At 49.1% G+C, this 24,657-nt stretch overlaps 4 protein-coding genes across 8 annotated transcripts; 1 reads left to right on the top strand and 3 right to left on the bottom strand.

The window, feature by feature from the left end:
* Window positions 1–185: 185 nt before the first annotated feature.
* Window positions 186–4,956, bottom strand: LOC136199419 (protein jagged-2-like). 3 transcript variants are annotated; one of them, XM_065989601.1, is made up of 21 exons: window positions 4,821–4,956; window positions 4,700–4,771; window positions 4,273–4,654; window positions 4,102–4,215; window positions 3,819–4,045; window positions 3,617–3,767; window positions 3,334–3,520; window positions 3,204–3,275; window positions 2,998–3,125; window positions 2,873–2,921; window positions 2,527–2,817; window positions 2,162–2,468; window positions 2,041–2,101; window positions 1,933–1,991; window positions 1,812–1,883; window positions 1,636–1,749; window positions 1,468–1,581; window positions 1,297–1,407; window positions 917–1,240; window positions 733–861; window positions 186–675 (listed from the first exon to the last, which is right to left on the bottom strand). In XM_065989601.1, exons 9-21 carry the CDS (start codon window positions 3,021–3,023, stop codon window positions 356–358), a joined length of 1,977 nt encoding a protein of 658 aa, XP_065845673.1. In that variant the 5' UTR covers window positions 3,024–3,125; window positions 3,204–3,275; window positions 3,334–3,520; window positions 3,617–3,767; window positions 3,819–4,045; window positions 4,102–4,215; window positions 4,273–4,654; window positions 4,700–4,771; window positions 4,821–4,956; the 3' UTR covers window positions 186–355. The 3 variants fall into 3 exon arrangements, with proteins under 3 accessions (XP_065845673.1, XP_065845674.1, XP_065845675.1); XM_065989602.1 differs by lacking the exon at window positions 4,821–4,956 and having other exon boundaries at window positions 4,700–4,782; XM_065989603.1 differs by lacking the exons at window positions 3,819–4,045; window positions 4,102–4,215; window positions 4,273–4,654; window positions 4,700–4,771; window positions 4,821–4,956 and having other exon boundaries at window positions 3,617–3,775.
* LOC136199420 (leucine-rich repeat-containing protein 27-like) lies at window positions 3,010–5,985 on the top strand. The gene is made up of 10 exons (XM_065989604.1): window positions 3,010–3,147; window positions 3,195–3,325; window positions 3,399–3,543; window positions 3,602–4,032; window positions 4,118–4,185; window positions 4,307–4,398; window positions 4,451–4,633; window positions 4,688–5,051; window positions 5,113–5,411; window positions 5,473–5,985. Exons 1-8 carry the CDS (start codon window positions 3,022–3,024, stop codon window positions 4,790–4,792), a joined length of 1,281 nt encoding a protein of 426 aa, XP_065845676.1. The 5' UTR covers window positions 3,010–3,021; the 3' UTR covers window positions 4,793–5,051; window positions 5,113–5,411; window positions 5,473–5,985.
* Window positions 4,854–14,407, bottom strand: LOC136199417 (extracellular matrix protein 3-like). The gene is made up of 7 exons (XM_065989596.1): window positions 9,458–14,407; window positions 9,148–9,407; window positions 8,931–9,095; window positions 8,664–8,876; window positions 6,266–8,609; window positions 6,008–6,210; window positions 4,854–5,949 (listed from the first exon to the last, which is right to left on the bottom strand). Exons 1-7 carry the CDS (start codon window positions 14,395–14,397, stop codon window positions 4,946–4,948), a joined length of 9,129 nt encoding a protein of 3,042 aa, XP_065845668.1. The 5' UTR covers window positions 14,398–14,407; the 3' UTR covers window positions 4,854–4,945.
* A 39-nt stretch (window positions 14,408–14,446) lies between these two features.
* Window positions 14,447–20,187, bottom strand: LOC136199418 (zinc metalloproteinase-disintegrin-like jararhagin). Of its 3 annotated transcripts, none has more exons than XM_065989598.1 (29): window positions 20,038–20,187; window positions 19,774–19,980; window positions 19,607–19,723; window positions 19,272–19,549; window positions 19,159–19,209; window positions 18,924–19,090; window positions 18,670–18,728; window positions 18,534–18,616; window positions 18,414–18,477; window positions 18,277–18,362; window positions 18,086–18,222; window positions 17,935–18,023; window positions 17,821–17,886; window positions 17,699–17,767; window positions 17,477–17,649; window positions 17,334–17,418; window positions 17,201–17,282; window positions 17,082–17,139; window positions 16,925–17,027; window positions 16,783–16,854; window positions 16,622–16,723; window positions 16,486–16,566; window positions 16,379–16,432; window positions 16,268–16,331; window positions 16,115–16,217; window positions 15,948–16,049; window positions 15,815–15,896; window positions 15,178–15,742; window positions 14,447–15,102 (listed from the first exon to the last, which is right to left on the bottom strand). In XM_065989598.1, exons 6-29 carry the CDS (start codon window positions 19,009–19,011, stop codon window positions 14,519–14,521), a joined length of 3,051 nt encoding a protein of 1,016 aa, XP_065845670.1. In that variant the 5' UTR covers window positions 19,012–19,090; window positions 19,159–19,209; window positions 19,272–19,549; window positions 19,607–19,723; window positions 19,774–19,980; window positions 20,038–20,187; the 3' UTR covers window positions 14,447–14,518. The 3 variants fall into 3 exon arrangements, with proteins under 3 accessions (XP_065845670.1, XP_065845669.1, XP_065845671.1); XM_065989597.1 differs by having other exon boundaries at window positions 18,924–19,209; window positions 19,272–19,405; window positions 19,463–19,549; XM_065989599.1 differs by having other exon boundaries at window positions 14,447–15,099; window positions 18,924–19,209.
* Window positions 20,188–24,657: the final 4,470 nt, after the last annotated feature.

Below are 24,657 nucleotides of genomic sequence, written 5' to 3'. Positions count from 1 at the left end.
TGGACTCGGGAGAACTTGTACTGCCAGTATAGAAGATTATTGCTTTTGTCTGATGCCCGTATGTCCGGGTATGGTACGGCTTTTCAAGAAAACCAGGAAAAACCGTTTACCCTACCCGAACATACGGGCCACCGCTGCATTGATTGTTCAGTACATGTACTCGTGATACACGCAAAGGCACAGGATTTCGTTCAAAACTTTTATTAATAAATTACCAACGTTACGCAACAGAATTTTTACAAATAACGCAAGCAAACGATAAAAGACGCGAGTTCGGCCGATTTAAAAGAGGAGTCGCTTAGATTCGGCTTGAGAGACGTTTTGTTCTGATGTATTCGCCCACTTGAGGCTTTTGTTAATTATTGTGCTGATCCTTTGCTGAAAAACCGTAGATAGGATTCCCTAAATTCACAGTGTGATTTTTTGACGTGACGTCATCGTCGTTCGCAGGTTCCCTATCATTATTGAGTCGAAAATTCCTGCCATGATCAGCATCTGTCGCTGCCAAAGTGGCAGCACTGACGACGTATGACCCACGATCCCGCCGTCGGCGTATGAAAACCATAACAATTATTATGACAACAATAACAAGAAGAAGAGAACCGATTGCAATCCCAATGTAGACGCCGCTGCCTGACTTGGAGTCTCCAGCGGCAATGCTCTTGGCATTTGGATCTATAAAAAAAGATTGAATTAATCAATCAATTAAAATTTATTGTATAGGCCTCTTACTTTTGACGCAGTTACGATTTGCTTCTCCGTCTAAACAATATTTTGTGCGGCATTTGTATGATCCTTCCGTGTTGTAGCACACCTCGTCGGAATCGCAAGACTTCGACGACACGCTGCACTCATCAATATCTAGATAAAAATCGAGACTATATCTGTCGTTATTTCTAGCGTTAGATAAACTTGCCCTTGCACGGCACTGGGTCGCCGTCCCACGATCCATCATCGAGACAATGAAGACTTAGAGAATTTGTTTCAGTGTTCATACTGTACCCCTGCTTGCAGACAATCACTGCAATCGAGTCAACTATTCGATCTTTGGACGAGAAATGCACGATCGTCGTTGAGTTGAGCAAATAATCGAGGTCGCCACATTGAGTTGGCATACACGAGAGACCGTCGAGAGCATCGTGATAGCCTGGCCGGCATTTGCACGTGTGTCCGCCAATCGTGTTCTCGCATAGCATATTTGCACCGCAGTCATTCACACCATATGCACACTCGTTAATGTCTGAAAAAGAATTTCTAGAATTTCCGTCTTTTTTTATTTACCGCATAGTTGCTTGCCTGTAGCACATAGGCGTCCTGTGAATCCAGGATGACAAGTGCAAGAGAATGAATTGAAAAAATCAGAACAATTTCCGTACAGACACGGATCGCTCGAGCACTCATTGAATTCTGTGTAAAACAATGAGCCATTGACAGACAGGTCTTCAAGAACCGATCTCGACTTCTTGCCTGTTGAGCAAAGCTGTCCAGTGTAGCCAGGCTGACAGTCACATGTAAAACTGTTAGGGCGATTAATGCACCTGCCATTGTTAAGACAAGGACTACTTCGGCAACGATTCATATCTAAACACGTGCAGAGTTTCGTTGATAGATATGCAGTTTCTCTCTGTGTCTTACCGATTGCACAATTTGGGCCAGAGAAATCTGGAGGGCACGTGCAGGTGTAATTGTCTGGAATCGCCGTGCACGTTCCTCCATTCAAACACGGAGCATCCTTGCATCCATTTCCACCTGAGCAGAAAACCGGATTCAATAACTAAACTGCAGGTTCGTCACATGCAACTCGCGCGTACTTTTGTCACAGAGCAATCCCATCCAGTGAGAATTGCAGTTACACTCGCCAGCGCCAATGCAATATCCATTGACTACGACACAACTCAGACGTCGCTGTTGATACATAAAACGTATACTCACCACAGCCACTTCTAGGAATGCACGTTCCGCAATTACTCCCAGTCCATCCGGAACGACACCTAGAGACGAGAATTCAAGTCAGATAACAAACGGCTTTTTCCGACTTACGTGCATTCATTGGGCTTTAGACAATACCCATTCCGGATACTACAGCCAGTCTTGCATACAGCTAATAAATAACATACTTGTACTGGCTTTTCTATTCTACTTATGAAGATACAAAACGTACGGGTGTCGCATTCAGCTCTCTTCCACCCGCTCTTGCACACTTTCGCGCCCGTGGTGGGATCACAGGTATAGCGGCCCTTGTCGTCGGAGTCTTGCGGCACGCAGTACACCGTACAGTCGCCGAAATAGTTTGCACGGCATTTGATACGCCATTTTAGCGAGAGAGTCTTGCCGTGTTTTCCTCGAATCGTCAAACTCGTCCACGAACTCGAAACGCCGGCATTTGCTATGCCCTGTCGGAGGACGTCGACGAGATCGTCTTTGCCGTTATCACTGTCCCATATAGTGATTTTCAAGCTGAAGGAGTTCTATAAGACCAATACACTTGAGAAGCGTGTAGGTATTTATCAATTTCTACAGCAGTACTTTCCACGCTCCATCGAAATCGAGTAAAAGGGGATTGTCCTGACCATTTTTAAGAGCATTCGTTCCAATTCCAAAAGCGACGTCGTCGTCAAACTCGCCCGTCGTTTGCGTATGGGTGCACGCGGCGTCATTTGTCGGGCCATAATCGCGAAGACAGACGACGAAATAGTTGTCGCAGTTGTTGAAGCAGAAAAACTTGAGATACGTCTCGCAGCAATAGCCGCTGTTGTCCTTGTGCGCCGAGTTCTTGTAGCGAACGAATTGAATTTCTACGGTGCCACCGCCTGCACTCTGCCGAAAAGAAAACCAAGTCAGAACAAGGAGACATAGGTGCAAAAAAGCGAACCTGTGCAAAGTCGACCAGAGACAGGAGAAGGACAATAGGCAGCATTTTTCTGCTCGAGTAACCACCGCCCAGTTGACGAAGCTATATATAGAGACTGGAGTTGTAAACATCCCTGGTGCTCGTACCGCGCGCATCTGTTGAGTGTTTCCATGGATGCCGAATGTGTCTCGTCTCTAATATGCACCTCCGTCGCTTTGGCTTCCCCGACGCTGGATCTTAGCGCGAAGAATCTGACTGAGTTGCCGGACGAACTCTACACGGCAAGACATATTGAGGTGAGAACCGCCCCTCGAGCTCGTTCGAAATCCGAGTTGTTTCTCAGTGTCTTTACCTGGAGAACAACAGCCTTAAGTCAATACCACACGAACTATTCGAAAGCCTTTCCAATTTGCGATGGCTCGACCTGAGAAATAACAGAATAACCGATTTGCCTTCATCAATTGGCTCCCTGAAGTACGTACACCCGGTAGTTAGAGATACCGCTGTGAAATCCTGCTCTAACGAAAGGGTGCCGGTGGTTTGTTAGGCATTTGAGAGCGTTGCTCGTCGAAGGAAACAACCTTGAGAATCTTCCCCCCGAATTGGGCAAACTAACGACGCTCACCGGTCTAAACCTGACGGGAAATCCTCTCAAAAGTCCACCAGAGACTGTAATAAAAAAGGGAACGCCGGTTAGGAGTCAGTAAAAGAGAAGTCTTGATCGGTATTGTCAATTATATTTTTCCCAAGGCTGTTCTGCAGTACCTTCGAGGTCTTCTGCCGTCTGACAGTCACACGCAGGCTGATTTTTCTCCGGAGACTCCGCCATTTCTTCCGCCAGCGCAATCGTCTCTAAGTCGACGAACTTCGGTACAATTCAGGCCGTCCAATACCGTCGCCGCTAAATCCTCAGTTCCTGAGAAAACTTCATCACCTTTCGATGATGATGAAACGGCGCCTTTTTTACCTGCTCCGGCGCCCCAGAGACTGCAGCTTCAACCGGTTGAGCCAAAGCGGCCGTTCAAAGCAGCAATTTTTCGACCTAGACTCCGCAGAGCTCGCCAACCTGTTGTAGGGAATATGGTTGGGCCAAAGCAGGTGGCTAGGGCTGAGGAAAGTCGTGCGCTGCAGAAAGTGGCGAAAGTAAAGGCCGGAATAGCAAAAGAAGAGCAGAAAAATAAGTGAGGAATACAGCTAGACAAAAAATCGATATACATGTATACAGATAATAAATAATGGGTGTACTGTACATCTAACGTTTTATAGAGACAAGAAGATTCTGAGTGAATGGAGAGACGAACGAAAGAGAGAACAGACTCGCAGAACAAAGTCAGGTAGGAACTATTTGAACAATAAAGCAGTCACTAACAATACATGTAAGTATTAATAATATATTAGTGACTGCCTTCGTTATATGGTACCTCTAAATATTTTCAACTGACCACAACGATTTAGTTAAGACGCAGTTGCCTCGTCCGTCCGTCAAAGTTCCCTATGCAACGGAGGAGGAGAAGTTGCCATCAGTAACACCTGCAAATAACCAAGAGGTTCATTGTATATATGCAGTTGTACTGTTTATTATTTCTCTCTTTCTTTTAGGTTCTTTCTTCTCAGGCGTCGTCGTCATCGTTTGTTGCTAGCCAAGCGGCCAGAGAGGCACGTGAACGAGAACTAGCTGAAAAAATCCGCCGACACACGACACGAATTCGACAAGCGCTTCACGCATCGGGCACATCGCCTCATCAAAGACTGGCAGCAGACATAGTCGACGACATACGAACTGTATCATATATGACGCTACCTCTTAAAAATAAAGTAATAATATAATTCTTTCAGGCTGAAGAATACCTGGACGAAGTCCAGGAGAAAAGACGGGAATACCGGCTAACGGCGTTCACGGGCGACGACGTTTCATACGTCCTAGATAAACACAGAGTCTAAGCAAATCACGATGACGAAGAATCCTCACCCCACAAAGCGACGGGCCTTCGAAACGCGAGGCGAAAGTTTCTAACAACATGATATTACAGTAGAGTACTCGTAAATAAAACTAAGAGTAAGACTGAATTGAAACTGTCTCTGTTTCGATCCTATCTACAATGTCGTGGTGATACTGTCTTCAGCTGGCAACGAGCCGAACGAATGCGACGAGGGCATCGTCTCCTTCGGAGGCAGACTCTCCACTTCGTCGTCATCGTCGGTATAATCGTCGTCACATGAATAATCACTTCTGATGCTCGACGTAATGTTGCCGTCTGCAGCCGAAGGGGGCCGTCGGTCTTCTTCGTTCTCGTGCACGGGAGATACGCGACTAGCGAGCGCGAGCTTCGGCGTTTCGTCGGGAAATTTGAGAAACGACGCGAGGTAAGGATTGTCTTGATGATCGACAGATATCGTCGACGGATTGCGTTCGTACATCGACGAAAGTCGCGCGTGGTTAGAATCGGTTACGGGCTGCGACGACGACGACGAAGTTCTGCGTTTCCGCAGACTGACGCCGATCAGGATAACCCCCACAAGAACCACAACGAAAGCGGGAATAGCGACGGCTAAAATAAGGGTTGGTGTCGGCAAACTCGACGTGTCGTCGTCGGCTTGCAAATCGAGCTCATTTTCCGTAGAAGTGACTGCACTCTCGAGCCGAATTGAACGCAGCGACGAAGCGGTCAAACTCGCCGACGATCGACGTCGACGACGCGATCGATCGTCGTCAGCTTCGATGCTAAAAACCGCCTGGAGATACCACGCGTAGCCGGCGCCGGCATGATGCAGCGCCAAGGCCGTCATCGTGAATCCGTCGTCGTCCTTCTGCGACGTCAGTTTGTCGTACGAGGGATTGGCGCTCGCGAACTGAGCGTCAAACGGTATCCCGAGAAAATCGTCGTCGGCGCTGGACGGATTGGATCGATCGAGAATTTTAAACTGCCGTTCTAAGTCTGGAGACGATCGCAGGCATCCGTATTGGTTTTTATCGGGATCGTAGGCGGGAATGTGACCGTCGCGACCCGCGCACAGGTATACGCGTTCAACGCGCAATAGGAAACCGTCGCCTAGATCTTGAGTCGGCTCGACCATGACTCGTCCGTAGATAATTGAATCTGAATAAAGAGAAGATCGCACCTTGCCAAATGAAAAAAAATGCTTGGTTTGGCTTGCCTTCGCCGAATGGGTACGACGATTCGGGGAGAAAAGCCGTGTTGCCGGTCTCTGAAGGATCTCGAAGAAACGTCTCGAGCGTGTGCAGGAGTTCGAATCGCGTTCGCAGTTCATATGATACCGGATTGGGATTCAACGTCTGCGCGATGTTGACGGGAAGAGAAAATCGCATCGGTTCTTCAGGATTGCAAACTCGCATCGACCTTAGAAAGAGAGAAACTAATTAATCCTTATATACCATACGTGAACTTTTCTTACCACTGTACGTTCTTCGGAACCGTGCACGGAACGAGAACGATCGTATATTCGCCCACGTAGTCCGGTAGGCTCAACGCCGAAACGATTCTCCATTCCTGTTTCGGCTTGTGAGCGTTCGTCGAATCGTCGCCGTTCTCTAAGAGATCGAGGTCGAAGCGAACAGACGATTGCAGCGAGTCAACGTGCGAGCGAACGTCTGAGTCGGGATGCGCCAAGACGAATCGTCCGCGAAACTCGGCGGACGAGTGAAGGATCAGTACGAGCCGCCCGTCCGCTTTGCGTATATAGATCTTCGTCCACGAAACGTGAGCGCGCATCGCGTAGCCTCCCTCGACGGCGGGAGTCGGTTGGGAGTACGACGAAAATGACAACGCTAATTCCGTTTCGTAGCTGACGAAGAGCCACGCGGTCGACGCCGAGAAGCGTACGTAGTAGACGAAGAGTGGCACGGTCATCGCGCGATGAGTCGTCGACGTTCCGCCGCAGCTGTTCTGCAATTCCGAAGCGCTGTAGCACGAATCGAACGTCCACACGCAATCTTCGATGTCGAGGTGACGGTAGAGATCCATAGAGCGTCTCGCACGATTGTCCTCCTCGTCCGCGGCGACGGCAGCGTTGCCATCGCTCGCCGCAGCGCACGAGTACGGATCAAGGAACGTGTGCCGAGTCGTTTTATCCCGTCCAGCGACGATATTCGAACAGGGATAAAGATTCCCGTTCTGATCGAAGACGAGAAGCGACGGCACCAAAGCGACGATCCGTTTCGTCGAGACGACCGGCACGTAGCCGTCAACGTGAGGCAGTCGGACTCGCACGTGTATAACGTCGTCCGATTTGAATCGAATGCTCGCCTTTATGAGTTTCTCGTTGAGTCGCGACGATGAACAGACGCCGACGGCATCCGTGGTCGCGACGTCGCTCGCCATCTCGACGCCTCGCACCCCATTCGCGTCAACCGGCGTCGCGTGGCAACGAAGTCGACTTCTCGGTCGAATGTAGACGCTTTCCAACGTCGACCCGTTGGCGACGGTGAATACGGTCGAGAAAGTAATCGCACGAAGATCGTCTATTGTGCCGTTGACGTCGTCACTAATCTCCCACCGATACAGCGTTCGTCGATGATCGATTCTATTCGTTTTGCAGTGAAGCAACGCGCTCGGATCGCCGTACGTCTCGTCGCACGACGTAACGCATATAACCGGATATCCAAGACGAATGGAACTCATTCCCGTTCCATAGTCGATCGACGATACGAGGCGCGGTGCTGCGAGAAAACGCACGCCCACGGGTGCACTATCGGCAATCGTGATCGACGTGCGTTCGATTTCTCCCAACGCCGGCTCGTCGAAACCGTCGTCGGTGGAGAGCCAGAGGAAAAACGTCTCGCCGAACTCTTTCTCCGCATCGAAGAGTATCCGGACGACGACAGTCGCTTCGCGATCGCCCGCTTTGAATTCGATCAACTCGGAAAGAGCGGCGTAGTCGTCGCCCGCGCTAGCCGACGCGTCTTGGGTATTACATCGTACGCGACTGACGCGACTCGTATCGCCCGTTCGTATCAGGGCCACCGACACGTCCTCGGTTTGATCGGCGACTCGCGGCTCCGACACGGCGTACGAACGCGATTCGAAGCCGACTCGAGGAACGTCTTCGGGATCGCGTATAGTGATCGTCACTCGAGAGCGTCCGAGTACGGCGTTACTCGCGCCGTCCAAGTGAACGGTGAACGTTTCGTCGCCTTCGAGCACGTCGTCGTCTTGAATGATCACGTAGCACTCTTGCGTCGCGATTCCCGGTAGAAATTCGACGAGCGACGAATGGGATTTTTTTATGGCGACGAAATCGGACGACGCGACGGCGCTTCCCGACTCCGTGTAGCAACGCGCGGTCGAGACGACGTTCCTTGAGCCGGATCGAGTGATTTGAAGGATGAGTAAGTTTCCCTCGTTGATCGAAACTCGAGACGTGGCAAAGTCTAAGACGGGAATATCGGATCGATCGTCGATGGTAACAACGGCCGTCCTGGGCGTTCCGAGAAGCGAAGAGTGAGGATGATAGAGGCGAATTTTAAACGTTTCTGGACCTTCCCGAAGCGGATACTCGTCGTCGTCGAAAATTTCGATTCGAGCCGATTGAGAACGAGAGTTCGCTTTGAAGGCAACTGTCGTTAATACGTGATTGTAGTCTTTGCCAGCTTGTGCCGAAACAGGATCGCTCTCGAACGTTGCAAGCGAAACGTTGAGTGGCGAAGAGATGTCGGGACCGGAGCGAGTCACTTCGATAGAAACAAAGCCGTCGCTCTCGTTCACGTGATAATTTGACGACGAAAGCTGGACTGTAGATTCTAGGAGACAATTAGTAATGTATTAACGTCTTCTTTATTGGCGATTTTTCCTACCGTCGTTAGGGCCGATGATCGTCACGTCGACTCTCGCTTCTTGGGGATCGATTCGAACGTCGTTTCCTCTCGTCGCGAGATGCACGCTGAACGTCTCCGCCCTTTCCGCTGTCGTGTCGTCGACTATTTCAATGACGCACGTCTTCGTTGCTACGTTCGATCTGAAGCCGATTTTTGACTGGCGAGAGTTGGGTCTCGAGATAAAATCGTCTCCTGAGAAACAGCATTAAATCTCCTATCTGCTCATATATGTACGGTGTGGCTTGCCTGTTGACAGGCGGCCGTCTTTGCTGCCGGTAGCCGTTCCAGATTCCGTATAGCAGATGACGGCGAGATGACGGCTAAGATCGCCTCTTCTGTGAACAACCAAACGCAGCTCCTTAGTCGTTTCATTGATCCGAGCTTTGTCCACTTCGAAACCAAACACGGGATCTAGCAATAGTAATTAGGAAAAGGTTGGGCATTTTGTCATATCCCCATATACCGTCTTCGGGATCAATGATCGTAACGACTGTCGTTGACGGACTAAACAAAAGCACTTGCACTGGATTTCCTAATGTGACGTCGAACGTCTCTTCTCCTTCGCGATTCGCATCGTCAAAAAGAGGAATGAGGCACTGAGTTCGTGTCTCTCCCTCTTCAAAGGAGAGAAAGAACGATCCAGAACGAAAGTCTTCACCGTTCGCCGACCCGAACGCCGTCCGACAAGTAAAGGAAACCCGCCGCGACGTGTCGCCATGACGACTAAAATAAATCCTACAGGAAAAGCTCACGAATCATCTATTATTCCTCACCTTATCGTAACATTTGCATGTTCGCCCGATTCGAGGACTTCCAAGCGACTGCTCTCCATCGCGATATACGCCCAGTCAAGTCGAAAGACCTGCGCTTCTAGAACGTTGCCTGCGCGATCAGTCACGTCGAATACAAAACTATCGTTGGTCGCCGCGATGTCTCGTCGCTCGAGTACGTAAGAAACGCGTCTCTCGGCAATATCTCTCTGCGTGAACGACGACAGCTGCTCTTGGTTGGACGCAATCAGCCGCCCGAATGCGGGCGAGGAAACGACGACGTATTCCAGTTCGTCGCTTTTCGTGACGTCGTCGACAGATGTGAGATGGTTCAAGGAAAGAACGTAGCCGGTCGAATTGTTTCTAAGAGGGCCCAGATAAGGGGCGCCGGTGTTGACGATGACGCGCGGAGGCTTTGAGTCGGCTGTCACGATGCGTATGTCAAAGACGAGGTAATCGGTGAGCTGTCGCGGAGTCGCATCGTCCGACGACGTGTAGTAGGAATGACTGGGATCGATGATGTGATACTGAAAGCTGTCCTTTTCAATGCGTTCGTTCGATGAGCGGAAAACGTAGCCGAGTCTTTCCGCTTGAATATCAGACTGGGTGAAGCGAGACGACGCCGTTAGAATCAGTTTCTTCGATCCCATTCTTTTCAGAGTCAAGTGACCGTACTGGGGAGGAATCGTCAGAACGAAGACGACTTTCCCTGGCGGAGTTTTCGTATTCGTCAACGCCAAATCGGACGAACGAATGATCTTCTCTCGATCGCTGAAAACCGACGCGCCCTCGTTCACCAATCGCGGCAGAAACGCGGCGTTCAAGACGACCTCGATTCGAAACGCGAAGACGATCGAGTTCGTCCCGTCCGAAACGGTAAAATTCAGCACGTCGCTAAGCGACCGCGATTCGAGTAGCGAATGAACGAAGGCAATCGAACCGGCGTTCACGTCCGCCTGCGTGAAGCGCGTAATCGACTCGTTTACCCGAGACACTCGAGCAAAGTACCCCAGCGACGACGACGATCCATCGAAGGCATACGCAATAGCGTCCGCCTTCGCTACGTCGTCGCCGAACTCCAACAGAGACGACGTAAGCGTCTGAGCCTTCCCCATTTGCACTCTCAGCGCGGAGTTGGCGATTGCGACGGGCGGCGTAACGTCGACAACGTCGACGCGTATATCGAATCGTCCCTCGACGGCGTAGCGACCGTCGGATAAGGAAAAAACGACGGCGAACCGGCCCGTCCCGTTGACGGGGGGCTCATAATGCAAACGACCCGCATCGACGTCGGATTGGCGAAACGAAGATAGGACGGTAATGTCGGTGACGATGTCGACTCCAGACGACGTGTCTTTGAGAAATAGCCGGCCAAGTCGAGGTCCCCTCGTAACCGTGTACACCAATTCGTCAGCGGGAGAATCCTCGTCTACGGCGGCTAAATTCAATGGCTGTATAGCGACTGCTTCTCCAGCAAGGTTCACTGACACCCCGGTGTTATTAACAATCGTCGGTGAATACTGATTCGAATGGAAGATTTGAATTGTGAGATTCCCGTTCGCGTGGTGCGTACCGTCGCTGACGGAGAACGCGAACCGATCCTCGTCCGTTCGCGAACCGTCGTGAGAATAAATTAAAACCGAGTCGTGCAGTTCCTTGGCGGTTATCGTGTCCGCGACGTCGAGCAGTTTGAGTCGTCCGCGGAGTATCAACCGGCCATTCGTCGGTGTCTCCGTCAAGGTGACGATGAGGTCTTCCTCGTTGGAGTCCACGTCCGAATCGGTGATTCTGAGGAGAGACGGCGTGATCGTTACGTTCGCACCGCGCCGAACGACGGGGCCTGGAGATCCTATAACGATGACGGGAATTTCGTCGTTGGTCGGGGTGATGGCGATGGCGAACGCTCGGTTTCTCACCGTCGAAATGCCATCTGTGACGTCAAAAGTAAAGGTATCTTTCACCGGTTCGATACCTCTATGTAGGCTCTGATTGTACCGAACCCGGCGGTTCTGAACGTCAGCGAGAGTAAATGTTGTCATCGAGACGTTGCCATAGAGAGGTGGAATAGCAATTTTGAAGAGAACTTCCGTTGGTGCGGCTCTCGTTCCCTGAACGTTCAGATGCCTCAGTTGGATTTCGTTCGAGCCGGCTTCGGGCACTTCAAACGGAGCGGGCGTCAATGCGGACAATCCGCGACCGGGAGGAACGCGAATCCAGACGCGAAACGTGAACTCCAGCGGTCCAACTCGAAAGACGAGACGATCAGTCACATTGCCCAAGATGCGATCCGGGTATAGGACTTCATAGGACACCCGTCGATCAACGATATCCGATTGAGTGAAAGTCGTCGTAGTGACGAGAGCCCCGTTCAACTGTTTCACTAGAATTCGTCCGTAGTTTGGAACAGATAAGAGCTCGTACACTAATTCATCATCTGGTGTATCGGGATCGTTCACCAGCATATCATCAGGGGTGATAAGAACGCTCAAATCATCCGCAGCAATACTGACATTGTATTTAACCCCGTCTATTGACATAGGCTTATCGTTGTGGATCAAGTCGACGTGCACGGTGACGTTTGTTGACACGGAGTGAACGCCGTCTGATACTCGAACCCCAAAGGAGTCCGTTGCTACGTCGAATCCACCGTGGTGATACACGAGTCGATTGAGAAGTAGGTCCTCGGCTAGAAACTCGTCCGTCGACGTCAAGTTTTTTCTCTCGGCCCACGTGACGACGCCGTGTTCGGGAACTCGAGTCAACGTGAAACGAAGATCAGACTGTCTCGTGTCGTCATCTTCGGCTCTGAGCACCGATGCTGATATGACCGCTGTGCCGCCTTCGCGAACGGAGAGAACGCCGTCTTGGATCAGCTTAGGCGGGTTATCGTTGACTGGCTCCACCCATATTGAATAAATCTGTCTAAACAAGATTGCGTCCGCGTCCGTAGCTTTGAACTCAAACGTTATCTTTTGAGGATTCCAGCCTATGTCTTCGTTAGATGCTCTATAGGCAATCTTGCCTTCGTTGACGTCTGTCTGCGTGAATACGTACGCCGTCTCGTTGCGATTCTTCGTCAATTGGCCGGTACGCGGCGCTTTTGTCACCACGTAGGAAATATCCGCGTGATCGCTTATATACTGCAACGACTCGGCGTCGATCGACGCAGTGGATTTTTCCTCCACAGTCATGAATAGAGAAGCGCCTGGATTCGGACGAAGACCCTTGCTGGCCGGCGGGAGAATCGTCACAGTGAGATAAGAGGAAACGACGAGGGAACGATTCGACGGCGCGGTAACGTCAAAATGAATAGCCTCCTTTCCAACGATCGCCGGTGGAAGATACCAGAGCCGCCCGTTGTCGATATCCCGCTGCGTAAAGTGCCCAGCCGCTTTTAGTCCCGTGAAGAGCTGCGGATCCGCTTCCGTTCCTCGATAAACGCTACTCGCATTGCCACGCAGATAGAGTCGCTTCGCTTTCGATTGGTACCACAGCTCGTCCTTGCTCGCTCTTCCGTCCCAGGCGTTCAGCACGTCGTTCGATATCATGACGGCTTCGTCTTGACGAACTTTGAAATCGTCTGCAACTTTGCTGCGCAGATGATTATCGTCGATGATCGTTATGACGAAAAATATAGGAAATTTGACGTCATTATCGACGAGTTCAAATATGACGCGATCACTGTCGCCTCTGCCGCCGTCGTGCTCGTATCTCACTCTTCCATCAGCCAAATCGCTGACCTCGATAATTATGACGTCACGAAGCCACAGCCCACCGACGTTGATAAAGAGTTTTCCAGCGAGCGGCGGATTCGTCACGTGCAGACGAGCGTCTTTGGAATTTCCGTCGATTCTCAACACGTCCGAACGAATTATTGCGAGTCCATTTCGAACGACGATCAGTTCGTCGTTGCGCGCGACGCGCGACGTCGCCCGCGCGATCGGACTCAAATTGACGACGAGACGACCGTCGATCGTCTCGTCGCGACGACGACGCGCGCTAAAGCGAAACTCGAACGTTTCGAAGACGTCCGGCGAAATGACCGAAAGGGGCGGCGGCCTATAGGCCACTTGGCCTCGACGAATTTCGCCCTGCGTCACTTCGAGTGACGCCGCAAACGGCCAATCAGCCGTAAAAATGGCGCCTCGCTTCGTTGAATCGTCGACGGGCGCGAATCGGAACACGATCGCGTCGTCGTCGACGCTCGTTGACAATTCAGTCAAAAGAATCGGCGTAGTCGATCGCTGATTCACGTTTAGAGTCAACGATGCCGTCGAATTGAGTTCGAGTGTCGATTCGCCTCGCGAAGGCGGCGTAACGACGCGTAGAAAGTCGTAGAGTAGGCGAGACGCGAGCCAGATCCTTAGGGGAACGATAGCGGGACCACCGTGATCGTAGACGAGTCCGACGCTCGTTGAGAGATCGCAGGCGTAGCGTCGATAGCGTAGAAGGCGTCGAACGGTACCGCCCCCTTCGTCGTCGAAGTCGAAGAAGCACGTCTCGTTCTTCGCGACGTTGATGCGAATATTGAACGGAATCGACGGCGGGGGCGACGGCGGTTCGAGCGCGACGAGTCGTCGATTTGTTTTCTCGACGCGCACGAGCACGCGTTCGATAGCGATCGTCTTACCGGCGTCCGATTCGACGACAAAGGCGAGACGATCGAATTCGCGCGACGCGCAGCCTCGATGCGTGTAGATCGACGGCGTCGTCGCGTTGCACGCAACGCGAGGCGGTTCGACGACGCCACACGTCGATTGGAGCGCGAGAAATCGGAGAGCGCTGCAATTGTTTAGGCGACGCGGCGAGACGATTGCGGCGGGGCTCAAAGGAATCGCTGATCCGCTGTTTACGGTGAGTTGGGGCGACGAAGCGGGGACGGATGAGGGAACGAGAGAGGCGAGAAAGAAAGCAGCAGCGGCGAACGTCGAAGACAGCATCATGTCATCGCAAGGAAGTGGGAGGAAATAATCGGACATCTCGCGTGTCACGTGTTATGTGTGTCTAGGGATAAATACTGATAAATACAACGCTTTGCCTACAAGCATGCTTTGACAGATCAAGTCATAATTTCGAGGAGGCGTATGCGCACGTCTTTTTCTCATCACAGTCTACGTTCGGCCTAGTGGCTGTCTCATTTTCTAAAACAGTAGCGTATATTGGATCGACTGCAAAAACGCTAGAATTTTCGGCCGCTTCGTACACTGGATCGACTAGAACAACGCTAGAATAAGCTGGATTTTCGGCCGTTTTGTGCACTGGATCGACTGAAACAACGCTAGAATAAGCTGGATTTTCGGCCGTTTTGTGCACTGGATCGACTGGAACAACGCTAGAATAAGCTGGATTTTCGGCCGTTTTGTGCACTGGATCGACTGGAACAACGCTAGAATAAGCTGGATTTTTGGCCGTTTTGCTAGACAGCGCTCCGAGTCTCATCTGCGTGGTTGAGTAATGTATTGTTTCATACATGTCAGCCTCTTGTTTAGGGGAATAGTACTTTGGATCATCGCCCTTTCCTTTTGCAATATTTACCGTTTGCCGTCTTCTTCGCAAGCAAATGACAGTTATCGCAAAAATCAGCAATAGAGCAATAGCTGGAAGTCCAATAGCCAGAACAAAAGTCAACCAATTCATGCCACCACCTTCTAGGCACAAGGAAAATAAATAAATAAATAAATAAATAAATAAACAAACAAATAAATTCCATGAACGAAGATTACCTTTTGTTTCATTAGTAGGCTCTACGGTTGTTGAAACAGCAGTCATTTGTTCAGATGTCGCTATTGGCTCTGTAGTAGGCTCAGCTGTCGTTGGCGATTTAGTATTTGCAGTCTTTGTAGGCACAGTAGTCACAGGCTTTGCCGTAGTCGGTAACAGAGACGTTTTTGGTGAGGCAGTGATTGCAGGCTTTGTAGAAAGCTCAGCTTTTGTAGTGGATGGCGTTAATTTTCCAGTCGTCGTTGAAAGAGCAGCTGTTGTCACAGTCGTCAGAGCGGCTGCAGATACTGACGGAGTTGTAGCTGGCAAAGCAGTCATCGTAGGCTCTGTCGTCGTCGGCACTGAGGTGGTCGTTGGTAAAGCTGTCGTCACTGCCTCAGTTGTAGGAGCAGTAGTTAACGCAGTCGTCGGCGCGACTGTGCAGTTGTGAGGAAAGTATCCTTCGCTGCAAGAGCACTCGTCGTTACTGTTGCACACCCCGTTTCCCGAGCAGATTTGGCGATTTTCTCCGACCGGGCAAGGCGTTACTATCTTACTCAGCTTCATGCACTGTTGATTGAGACAAATCTGAAATTAAATAAGTTTCAGTTAACAGGCATACGGACGCACGATACGCACAAACACAGAACAGGCTCGCACCTCTTCCTGACCGCAGGTGATTCCATTACTAACCATTCCTTCCACAGGTGTGTCTTCGGTTCCATCAAACGTGTAGGCTGCCCTATAATTTCAATTTATTTATGCTCAGAACTATAGATAATCCCTTTCCTACCGACAACCGGCGCCTGCGGTAAAAAACGCTATGCTAGTGATTTCCCGACCCATGGGATTGGTTGAGCCTCCTGAGCAAAAGAGGAGTCCGCATTGCTGATCTCTGTAGAGATTAATAGACGATGCTCTCATGCATTGTACATGTGTCCATTGTTACAAAGTTCGTACTTGGCTTCACACGCAAAAAAGGTACCATTAGTTCGTGCGCAAAATCCGAGTTGGTCTCCTCGGACGTTAAGAGCATAACAGCTGTCGTCTGCGACAATTGCGTCTGTTTAAAAAAATTCCGTCAGCCAGTGCAAATGTGACGTTACAATTCACCAAATCCCCAAATAGACTGGCACTGTTTTAGGCGGCTGTTGCACTCTCCGTCGTAGCATTTTGACTAAAAAGACAATGAAAAAAGCAAAACCTTGGTCTATTGCTGCTAACTTCAACGAGATCAAAGCACGCCGTCCCGTCCTGCAGATGAAGGTTTGCCGGGCACTGAAAGCACTCCTGGAGTCCAGAGTTGATAGAAAGCCAAACGAAGTCTATACCTCTCCGTTATCGCCCGAGCAATATTCCGTCAAGTCGCACACTGTCACGTTTTCCCGACATGGAACTCCTGCATGTAAAAACTAGCAAAAAAACAGTGAGCAAGATTGTGCAATCGGTGACAGTCTGTGGACTCACTGAGCACTCGCTAGTATTGCAGCAAAGTCCGTTCGCACACTGGGATCCAGGCTGCAGCAAGCAAGTAGAGCTGTTGCAGCATTTGCTTAGAGCACCGCATTCCTGAGAATTTACGAAAAACGAACTATAATGTAGACGAAACAACGCCAGGAAGTACATACCGCTGGAGTTCCACAATCGCACTCCTCTCCTTCCTCCACAAAATGATTTCCACATTCAGGAGGACTGAATGCCTATGAAAAGAGAGAGGGAGAGATTACACGCTTCAATGTCACAGTAGTCTTCACCGAGCTGGCAGCTCACGTTAGTAGGAACGTTGAAGAGACAACTCCCGTGTCCGTTTTCTAAATAGTCACAATAGTCTAGCTCGCTGCATTTCGCGAATTCAGTAGGCGGTCGGCTTGCACTAAAGTTGAAAAAATCTTCTAATGCACTAATACCTTTGAGAAATAGTGCTCACTTAAAAGAAGCCGCCATAATGCACCCATTTGTAGAATCAGAGCAAATGTCACAAGGACCTTGAAGTAGCCGAGAGTATGGCACACAAAATACGCAGGTTTTTTGTACTATTTCACTTACGGCCATCATCGTGATTCATTCCCAAGTTGTGTCCCAACTCGTGGGTCAGGGTCGAAGCCAATGTTTCGGCCGACGCAAGGAACTGAACCCAAAACGTCGCCCCTTTGGCACGCAACGACCGAAGTCCACTCACCTGAACGGCACCAACAGCGCCAAACACGGTGCACGCTCCGCCTAGGTAAGCTACGCCGATGGTGCTTCCGTCAAAGTCGATTTGCCTGAGAATCCGAGAATGGCAACACAAACGAGATTTTAAACGACAGTTCGCGCACTCACGTTAGAAGATAAGCAACGTCGTTGGGAACGGTTTGCGACAAGACAGTTCGACGATATTCGGCGAATCGTGCAAGAGTAGTACCGGCGACAGAGCTGACTTCAATTTGATCTCCGTTGTTCCACGTTATTACTCCGACTAAAACGACTCTCGTATTCAGCTGCCGTCTATAATTCTATAGACACAAAGATTTTGATCGAGACAATAGGATTGCTTAGACGTACGTCATCAGCAATATTAGCAATCCGGACTGTTTGAAACTCTACAGCAGCCACGCTTCCCGAAGTATTGAACTAAAAATTACGTGTCGTATGAAGAGAGACGAAGTGTGGCACGCATTCCTTACTCGACTGTTGTCGTTCACTAGTAACAATTCGACGTACTTTGTCTCTCCCGTGACGTCTCTGGGAATCTGAGCGAACAGAAGTCTCTCACAGGCAGATTTCTATGACAGACGTACCCTCATTTGACTTCTTTTGGCAATTTCGTGTTCAGCAAAGGGCGAGCGAATTGGATTTGAAAAACGATGCGTACGATTGGATTCGTTCCCTTCGAAATGAGACAATTTATCATGACGTCAGATACCGGTACACTAAATATTGCGCACTCACCACAAGTATTCGTAATAGGAAACGCCTCCAAGTCGCTTGCCCTTTCGATGGAGTGCAAGAAACTGCCATCTAGTTCGTCCTTGAGCGGATTGATGTAGAAATACGTATCCAAGTCAGAACCATAGAAAAACACTCCTCTGTATAAAAGAAAACGGTAATAAACCAAATGTCAATCTCCTCTGCAAACTAACTCTAATCCGTTGCAGCTGCTAATGACTGCACTGGAGTGAGCAAATCCGGAAACTCGACCGTGATAATAGCAGTTGTCAATGCCTTTCTATGAACGGCTTTGAACTTGCAGACTCCTGCAAACTTTATTATAAACAACCTTCGTTATTATCTTTCCTTCTTGCGTGAATGATAGCGACACATAGTTTTCTGAAAGTAAATTCCTAAAGTCGATTTTAGACTCACGCACACATTTTCTGCTGAATAATAATAATCTTACGTGTTCAACTCCAGTCCTAGAACCAATTCCTTTCCGAATACTTGCAATCGCACTGTAGTTTCATCTACATGCCCGCCACCCTTCTGTATAACGAATTCATCTCGCTCCTGCACGAACAAAGCAACTTGATCAGTACCTTCGCCGTAAAACGCCTGCCTAACGGTTGTCCAAATTTGTCTCGAGGTAAGACGATTTCTATATACAAAACCCCTTAGAAGAACATAAAATTAGAGCGGATGACTCCGTATATTAAGCATCCTGTCAACGGAAATCGTGGAAGACGTACGTACAGCGACTTATTTTAAGCGAGCATGTCTCTCTATACAACTTGACGCCACTACCCCGATTTCCTTCTCCCCTCCCCGCTCTGGGTAAGTCTGAGTGGTCTACCTTTTTCTCCTCGCGATGTCTCAAATAGAATCGAAGCCAGAAGCAGGATCGCAAATGAAACGAAGTGGCTGCTACGTGGCGAACTCATAAAGAGGCACTCGTGCGCCTTTAGGGCGCGGCGACTGACGTTCTTTAGAGAAGCGCGAGACGAGCCAGACGTCCGCTAGCTTAAATCGCATGCGCAGGGACAAAAGAAGCATATTTTACGGGCGACCATGACGTCCGCAAAGTATACTTTCATGCCGCACCCCGCACCTGAACCCCACGGAGAATTGCTAGCAACTACCTGATAAATAACAGAGAAATTGCAAGCAAATAACTGCTAAATAACAGTGGGAATGCAGCTACCTTTCAACAGAGAAATTGCAAGCAAATAAATAACAGTGGGAAAGCTATTCATTGCAGCGTCGTGGATCCGCAAGCCATTTTACTCCAAGAGCGTTTCCCTTGCGGCAGGCCACATGCAAAGGAGCATCCTTACGCTGCCGTTTAGGTAGACAAAGTTTTCATTTCAGTCACAGAAAGCAATAAATGCATACTCATTCAATCATCTCCTTTTTCAGATGATACTGAAAAATGACGCGGGCTTCTTCAAGTGACTAGAATTGATTCTCAGCCGCCCAGTGCTAATAGGAAACAAGATTAAATTACACTGTACGCGAGTTATAGACTGTGGGTAGCACCATAGCTGTTGCTGTTGCTGAACACTTTAAATCACAGCCGTACTCCTCCATAATCATCAGTTTTCGAATTCTATCGACGGAACTCGCACATGCATACAAATACGGCGTGTATCCACCCTAAAAATTTACATATATTTTAACGTCACAAGGAGACCTGCAAGACATGCCCGAGTTTCCAAATTGAACTTGCACGCGAAGTGAATGCCATCAATGGGACGCCAGGAGCCGACCTGTTACTATTCTCGTGTTCGACGTCGCTGTCGTGTGTACCACAGACATCGCGTCGACGTCTTGATGTCGTTTCCTTCCTCCGCCGTCTCGAACTGCTTTCCTGCGACGTAGTGAACGGCATTCAGTGCCAATAGAACGTTCGACTGACGAGAAAAGGCCGGAAAATGACCAGAAAATGAACAAAGCGGTTAGAATAGAACCTGCTCGGGTCGAAATCCCTTTTCGGTGGTGAGAAAGCTTCTCAATCGATTGTCGGGTGGCATTCTTCGTCGATAATCGTTATCAATCGATTCACAGCGTCATCAGCCGTCGTCATTTTGCTGCTCAGCACGACGAAGCTTCTAAAACAGAAACTATCGTAAATCGAACGACCACTCCCCCCAGTGATGACGTCAACATCATCTGTCCAAAGCAGCTCTTTCTTGCATTCTACCTTGACCTACGCTGTCAGAAAATTTGTGTTAGAAGCGTTCTATGCAGAGCAAGACACGCTATGCGATGCAAGAGTCACTCTGTTACGGCCTAGCTTTGCTTCATCACCCACCATTAGGTATACCTGTAAGAACCGATGTATAAGAAAGCTAGTCAAACATCACTAAGTAAGCAAGGTCCGGAGGTAGCAGGTTATCTGCGTCAACAGTAACCCACAGCCTTGCTACCAGACCTGACCTCGCTTTTGCTCAAACTTAAAAACTCGGCGTAAATTTTTAAATAAAAATCGAACTATTCCATCTAGCACATAAAAAGAAGACCAAAAAGAAGACCTCTTACAGACGCCGCCTTGCGTGCGATTCCTAGTGAGGACGTCCATACTGACAGTGTTGTTGAAATTTCTCTTCGATAGATCTTCGGTTGATACCAAACTCATTGAACCAGCGTAGAAGCTGACCTACTGTCGATACTGCTTGCTTCCTCCACACCTCCAGAACCTTGAGCATACGAGAGAAGCTACCGCGAGTGAGGTTGCGGACGTCATTGCTAATGCCAAGCGCATGCAATAGCAATATCTTCCCGTCGACAGCCGCACATGCCCTCATCAAGTCGTCTGCATGACGCCGTCTCTTCATGGGTGGGAAAATAAACTTGAAAACTCGGCGTAAATTTTTAGAACAAAAGACAATTCCACCTTAGCAAAAAAAGCAGTTTTCCGAATCATGGAAACAATTCTAAGCTAGTAATGCAGACAAGTAGCAAATTTGTTTTTGCGTACCACCGTGATCTCAAAGCTAGCAAAGGAGACAGTCTCCCGTGCGATCTCAGTGTCACTTTCGGTTGGTTGCAGGTTCATTGCCATCAATTAATTAGCCGATCTTCGCCGCAGCTAAAAGTTCTTCAAGTTCCAATAAAAATTCCAAGGCACAGACAGCAAACTTGCTGCAAACTTCTGCTAACTCTTTCCAAAATTTAGCAGAGTATTGATCCGCTTCGTGAGTCAGTCTGAGCGGTATCGTCGGCATCGCCGAATGCGTAAGAGGCATCAATGCCCGAGCTGACTTTTGACCCAATACTATAGTATGGTACATGACGCTTGATCGAGGAAACCGCCTTCAAGTCTACTAACTAACTTGCGCTAAACGAAGCTCATTATAGATACTATAAACACTGAGTGATCCCTTTTAGCGGAAGCCAGAATAAGGAGGCGACGAACCGACACACAAGCCCCGGGCTTCCGTCTAATGAGGTCAGTTCAAGTCTAGGCCCACACATTTTACAGAGGCCTAAATCAATGCTAATGTTATAAATCGAACCAGGCGTTTGCTTTCTAAAAGAAGTAGCCGGAAGACCCAGTGTTCACTCGATAAAGTCGTTCTCAGAAACAACGATGCTTTCAATCGCCCGCCTTCTGCTTTGCTTCGCTTCGTTTTGCATGAGCGTTCATGCTCAGGCATGCAGCCAAAATGAAACAGTAAGCCCACTTTTTACTATTATGTCAGTAAATCCGATGCAAATGTGCCAGAACTGGAAGCAATGCACTTGGAAGGAGTATCGAATTCAGAAAGAGGGAACTGTTAAGGTATTCGAGCATTTGATTCTGGAACAAGACATTTTTCAAGATACTTGTCGTATAATAGACGTGCAGTATAGCAAAAAAATCGTGCGACTCGGCGCTCAAAGTGACGTACGCTGCCACTATGAGTGTATATTGCTCGGGGACATCGTGCTGCGGAAAATGGTACTTCACTTTCAATGGAAACAAATGCTCTTTCCCCGACACTGTAGAAGGAATCGTGCACGTCAACGACAAAAATAACAATCAACTGAGTACACGTCGTCATCGTCAAATTGTAGGCATTTGCGAGAACATGCCAGCTGGGCCAGTTGAAGTCGCTGTTCGCGTCGGAGACTGTACCTACTACAATACTACAAGCAAACATTCTGGCTGGGGAACTGTGTCTCGTATAATCATTGAAGAATATCCGAACGCGTGATCCAGTGATGCGAGTTGTATTCATTTTAGTATATGTGATTGTGTCATGAATCGGCGCGTCAGTGCATAGCAAGCGCGTCTGCAAAATCACTGGTCTCAAAAATGACCCGAGCTTCTATAACGACGCGCGCCGAAAAGTTAATTGCACGTGTGCGCGAGGACGGCGATATCGTAACCCCATTTCAACGCAATCCATAAGCCCATCGTCGAACGAAAGAGGCATCAATGTCTGCGGTGGCCTTTGACCGAATGCGGCGTGGTGCTTGATCGAGGAAACCGCCTTCAAGTTGTCTGTGAGCTTATTTACTGTTTTGGCTTCCGCTAAAAGGGTCACCGGCCACGGATTTCATTCGTATCTAAACGAGCTGCGTTTAGCACACAAAACCCGGGCTTCCTTTTAGCTAATCGGTTCAAGTTCGCTAGGCCCGCGAGATTTTACAGAACTTAATTAAAACGACTGATGTTATAAATCGAACCAGACGTTTGCTTTCTAAAAGCAGTAGCCGGAAGATCCGGCGTTCATTGCCAGATCAAGTCATTCTCAGAAACAGCGATGCTTTCAACCGTCTGCCTTCTGCTTTGCTTCGCCTCGTTTTACCTGAGCGTCCATGTTCATGCTTGCGACTAAGTTGAAACAGTAATTTTACTACTGTACTGTATGTCACTAAATCTGAATGATGCATCATGTGCTAGAACTGGAAGCAATGCACTTGGGAGGAGTACCGAAGTCAGAAAGTAGGGACTGTTAAGGTATTCGAGCATTTGATTCTGGAACAAAACATTTTTAAAGATTCTTTTCCCCCCGTCGCATACTAGACGTGCAATATAACAAAGAAATCGTGCAACTCGGCGCTCAAAGTGACGTACGCTGCCACTATGAGTGTATATTGCTCGGGGACATTGTGCTGCGGGAAATGGTACTTCACTTTCAATGGAAGCGAATGCACTTCACCCAACACTATCGATGGAGTCGTGCACGTCATCGATAGACAAGACAATCAGCTGAGTACAAATCGTCATCGTGAAATCGTAGGCATTTGCGAGAACCTGCCAGCTGGGCCAGTTAATGTCGATGTTCGCGTCGGAGACTGCCGCTTCGGAGATCCAGACTGCTCCCACTGTACCTACGGTACTATAACTAAACATTCTGGCTGGGGAACCGTGTCTCGAATAATCATTGAAGAATATCCGGCAGTGAACCCGTGATGCGAGCCCGAACTTGAGTTGTACGTTTTAGTCTATGTGATTGGCGTGCTGCTGTCATGATCGGCGCGTCAGTGCATGATGAGCGCATTGCAAAAATGACCCAAGCTTCTAGTGACGCGCGCCCAAAAGCTAATTTGCACGTGTGCGCGAATCAGCCACACTCAATTGCGTAAGGTACATGTGTACTACAGTGTATGGATACTACAGTAGTAGTTCTTCCCCACGTATATAGGCCGTTCGGTTGACTCGATCCACCTGAAGTTCCAGCGGCTGAAGGAATTATAATGCTTGCGGCGGAGTAAAGCCGCGACGACATCAGCAGGAGGAAATGCTCACAGCCATAGAGAAAATAAATACATCTACAGTGCTACCCCCGGAATCGGAGCACGGCTAGATGCCTGCACCCTTTACTTGACTGTACGACAACGCCTTAACGTCTCCACTGAATGATTCACCGTCTGAGAGCAAGTGTCCGAGGCGCAAAACTCTTTCTGCTGCCAAACGTTCTCCGCTTAACGTGATAATACCGAACGAAAAGAGAACGAAAAGAGGCATCAATGGCGCATGATGGCTCTGGCCTCGACTCAATATGGTCTGGCGCTTGATCGAGGAAGCCGCTTTCGAAACTAGGCGGCGACGAACCTCCCGACTCGGAGCTTATCTAGTATTTGGCTTTCGACTGCGGTCGTTTTAGCGGAAGCCGGGGTTTTGTGTGCTAAACGAAGCTTATTTAGGCTTGCGAATCAACGCTGATGTTATCTAACCAGGCTCTTGCTTTCTAAAGCAGTAGCCGAAAGACCCAGTGTTCATTGCCAACGATCAAGTCATTCCAACGATGCTTTCAACCGTCGGCCTTCTGCTTTGGTTCGCTTCGTTTTACCTGAGCGTCGTTGTTCAGGCTTGCAGTCCAACCGTAAGCCAAGTTGAAACAGTAGGCCATGCTACTAATGCTAATAATGTGCTATAGAACTGGAACCAATGCGCTTGGAAGAAATACACAGCCCGGTCATTTGGAGCTATTGGGGTATTAAAGAATTCGATTCTAGAAAAAGAGAATATTTTAGAAATTTCTGTGAAACAATAGTCGTGTTCTATAACAAAGAAATCCAGTAACTCGGCGCTCAAAGTGACGTACGCTGCCACTATGGATGGAGATTGCTATTCGTCAGTGTGCTGCGCGAAATGG

The sequence above is a fragment of the Oscarella lobularis genome, chromosome 1 (assembly GCF_947507565.1).
Source record: "Oscarella lobularis chromosome 1, ooOscLobu1.1, whole genome shotgun sequence".
Lineage (NCBI taxonomy): Eukaryota > Metazoa > Porifera > Homoscleromorpha > Homosclerophorida > Oscarellidae > Oscarella > Oscarella lobularis.
This window is presented reverse-complemented; position numbering and strand designations above follow the sequence as displayed.

Excerpts from the sequence above, each read along its gene's own strand:
- LOC136199420 (XM_065989604.1), top strand. The coding sequence starts at position 3,022 with ATGGATGCCGAATGTGTCTCGTCTCTAATATGCACCTCCGTCGCTTTG. Across the intron at positions 3,544-3,601 it reads TAATAAAAAAGGGAACGCCG|GCTGTTCTGCAGTACCTTCG; the intron begins GTTAGGAGTCAG and ends ATTTTTCCCAAG. Across the intron at positions 4,033-4,117 it reads AAAGAAGAGCAGAAAAATAA|AGACAAGAAGATTCTGAGTG; the intron begins GTGAGGAATACA and ends AACGTTTTATAG.
- LOC136199418 (XM_065989598.1), bottom strand. The coding sequence starts at position 19,011 with ATGAGTTCGCCACGTAGCAGCCACTTCGTTTCATTTGCGATCCTGCTT. Across the intron at positions 16,567-16,621 it reads GCAATACTAGCGAGTGCTCA|TTTTTACATGCAGGAGTTCC; the intron begins GTGAGTCCACAG and ends TTTTTTTGCTAG. Across the intron at positions 16,218-16,267 it reads CCAGTCTATTTGGGGATTTG|ACGCAATTGTCGCAGACGAC; the intron begins GTGAATTGTAAC and ends TTTTTTAAACAG.
- LOC136199417 (XM_065989596.1), bottom strand. The coding sequence starts at position 14,397 with ATGATGCTGTCTTCGACGTTCGCCGCTGCTGCTTTCTTTCTCGCCTCT. Across the intron at positions 9,408-9,457 it reads CATGCAAATGTTACGATAAG|TCGTCATGGCGACACGTCGC; the intron begins GTGAGGAATAAT and ends GATTTATTTTAG. Across the intron at positions 8,610-8,663 it reads GATCATCGGCCCTAACGACG|AATCTACAGTCCAGCTTTCG; the intron begins GTAGGAAAAATC and ends ATTGTCTCCTAG.
- LOC136199419 (XM_065989601.1), bottom strand. The coding sequence starts at position 3,023 with ATGGAAACACTCAACAGATGCGCGCG. Across the intron at positions 2,102-2,161 it reads GAGAGCTGAATGCGACACCC|CTGTATGCAAGACTGGCTGT; the intron begins GTACGTTTTGTA and ends GTTATTTATTAG. Across the intron at positions 1,408-1,467 it reads TGGACAGCTTTGCTCAACAG|AATTCAATGAGTGCTCGAGC; the intron begins GCAAGAAGTCGA and ends TGTTTTACACAG.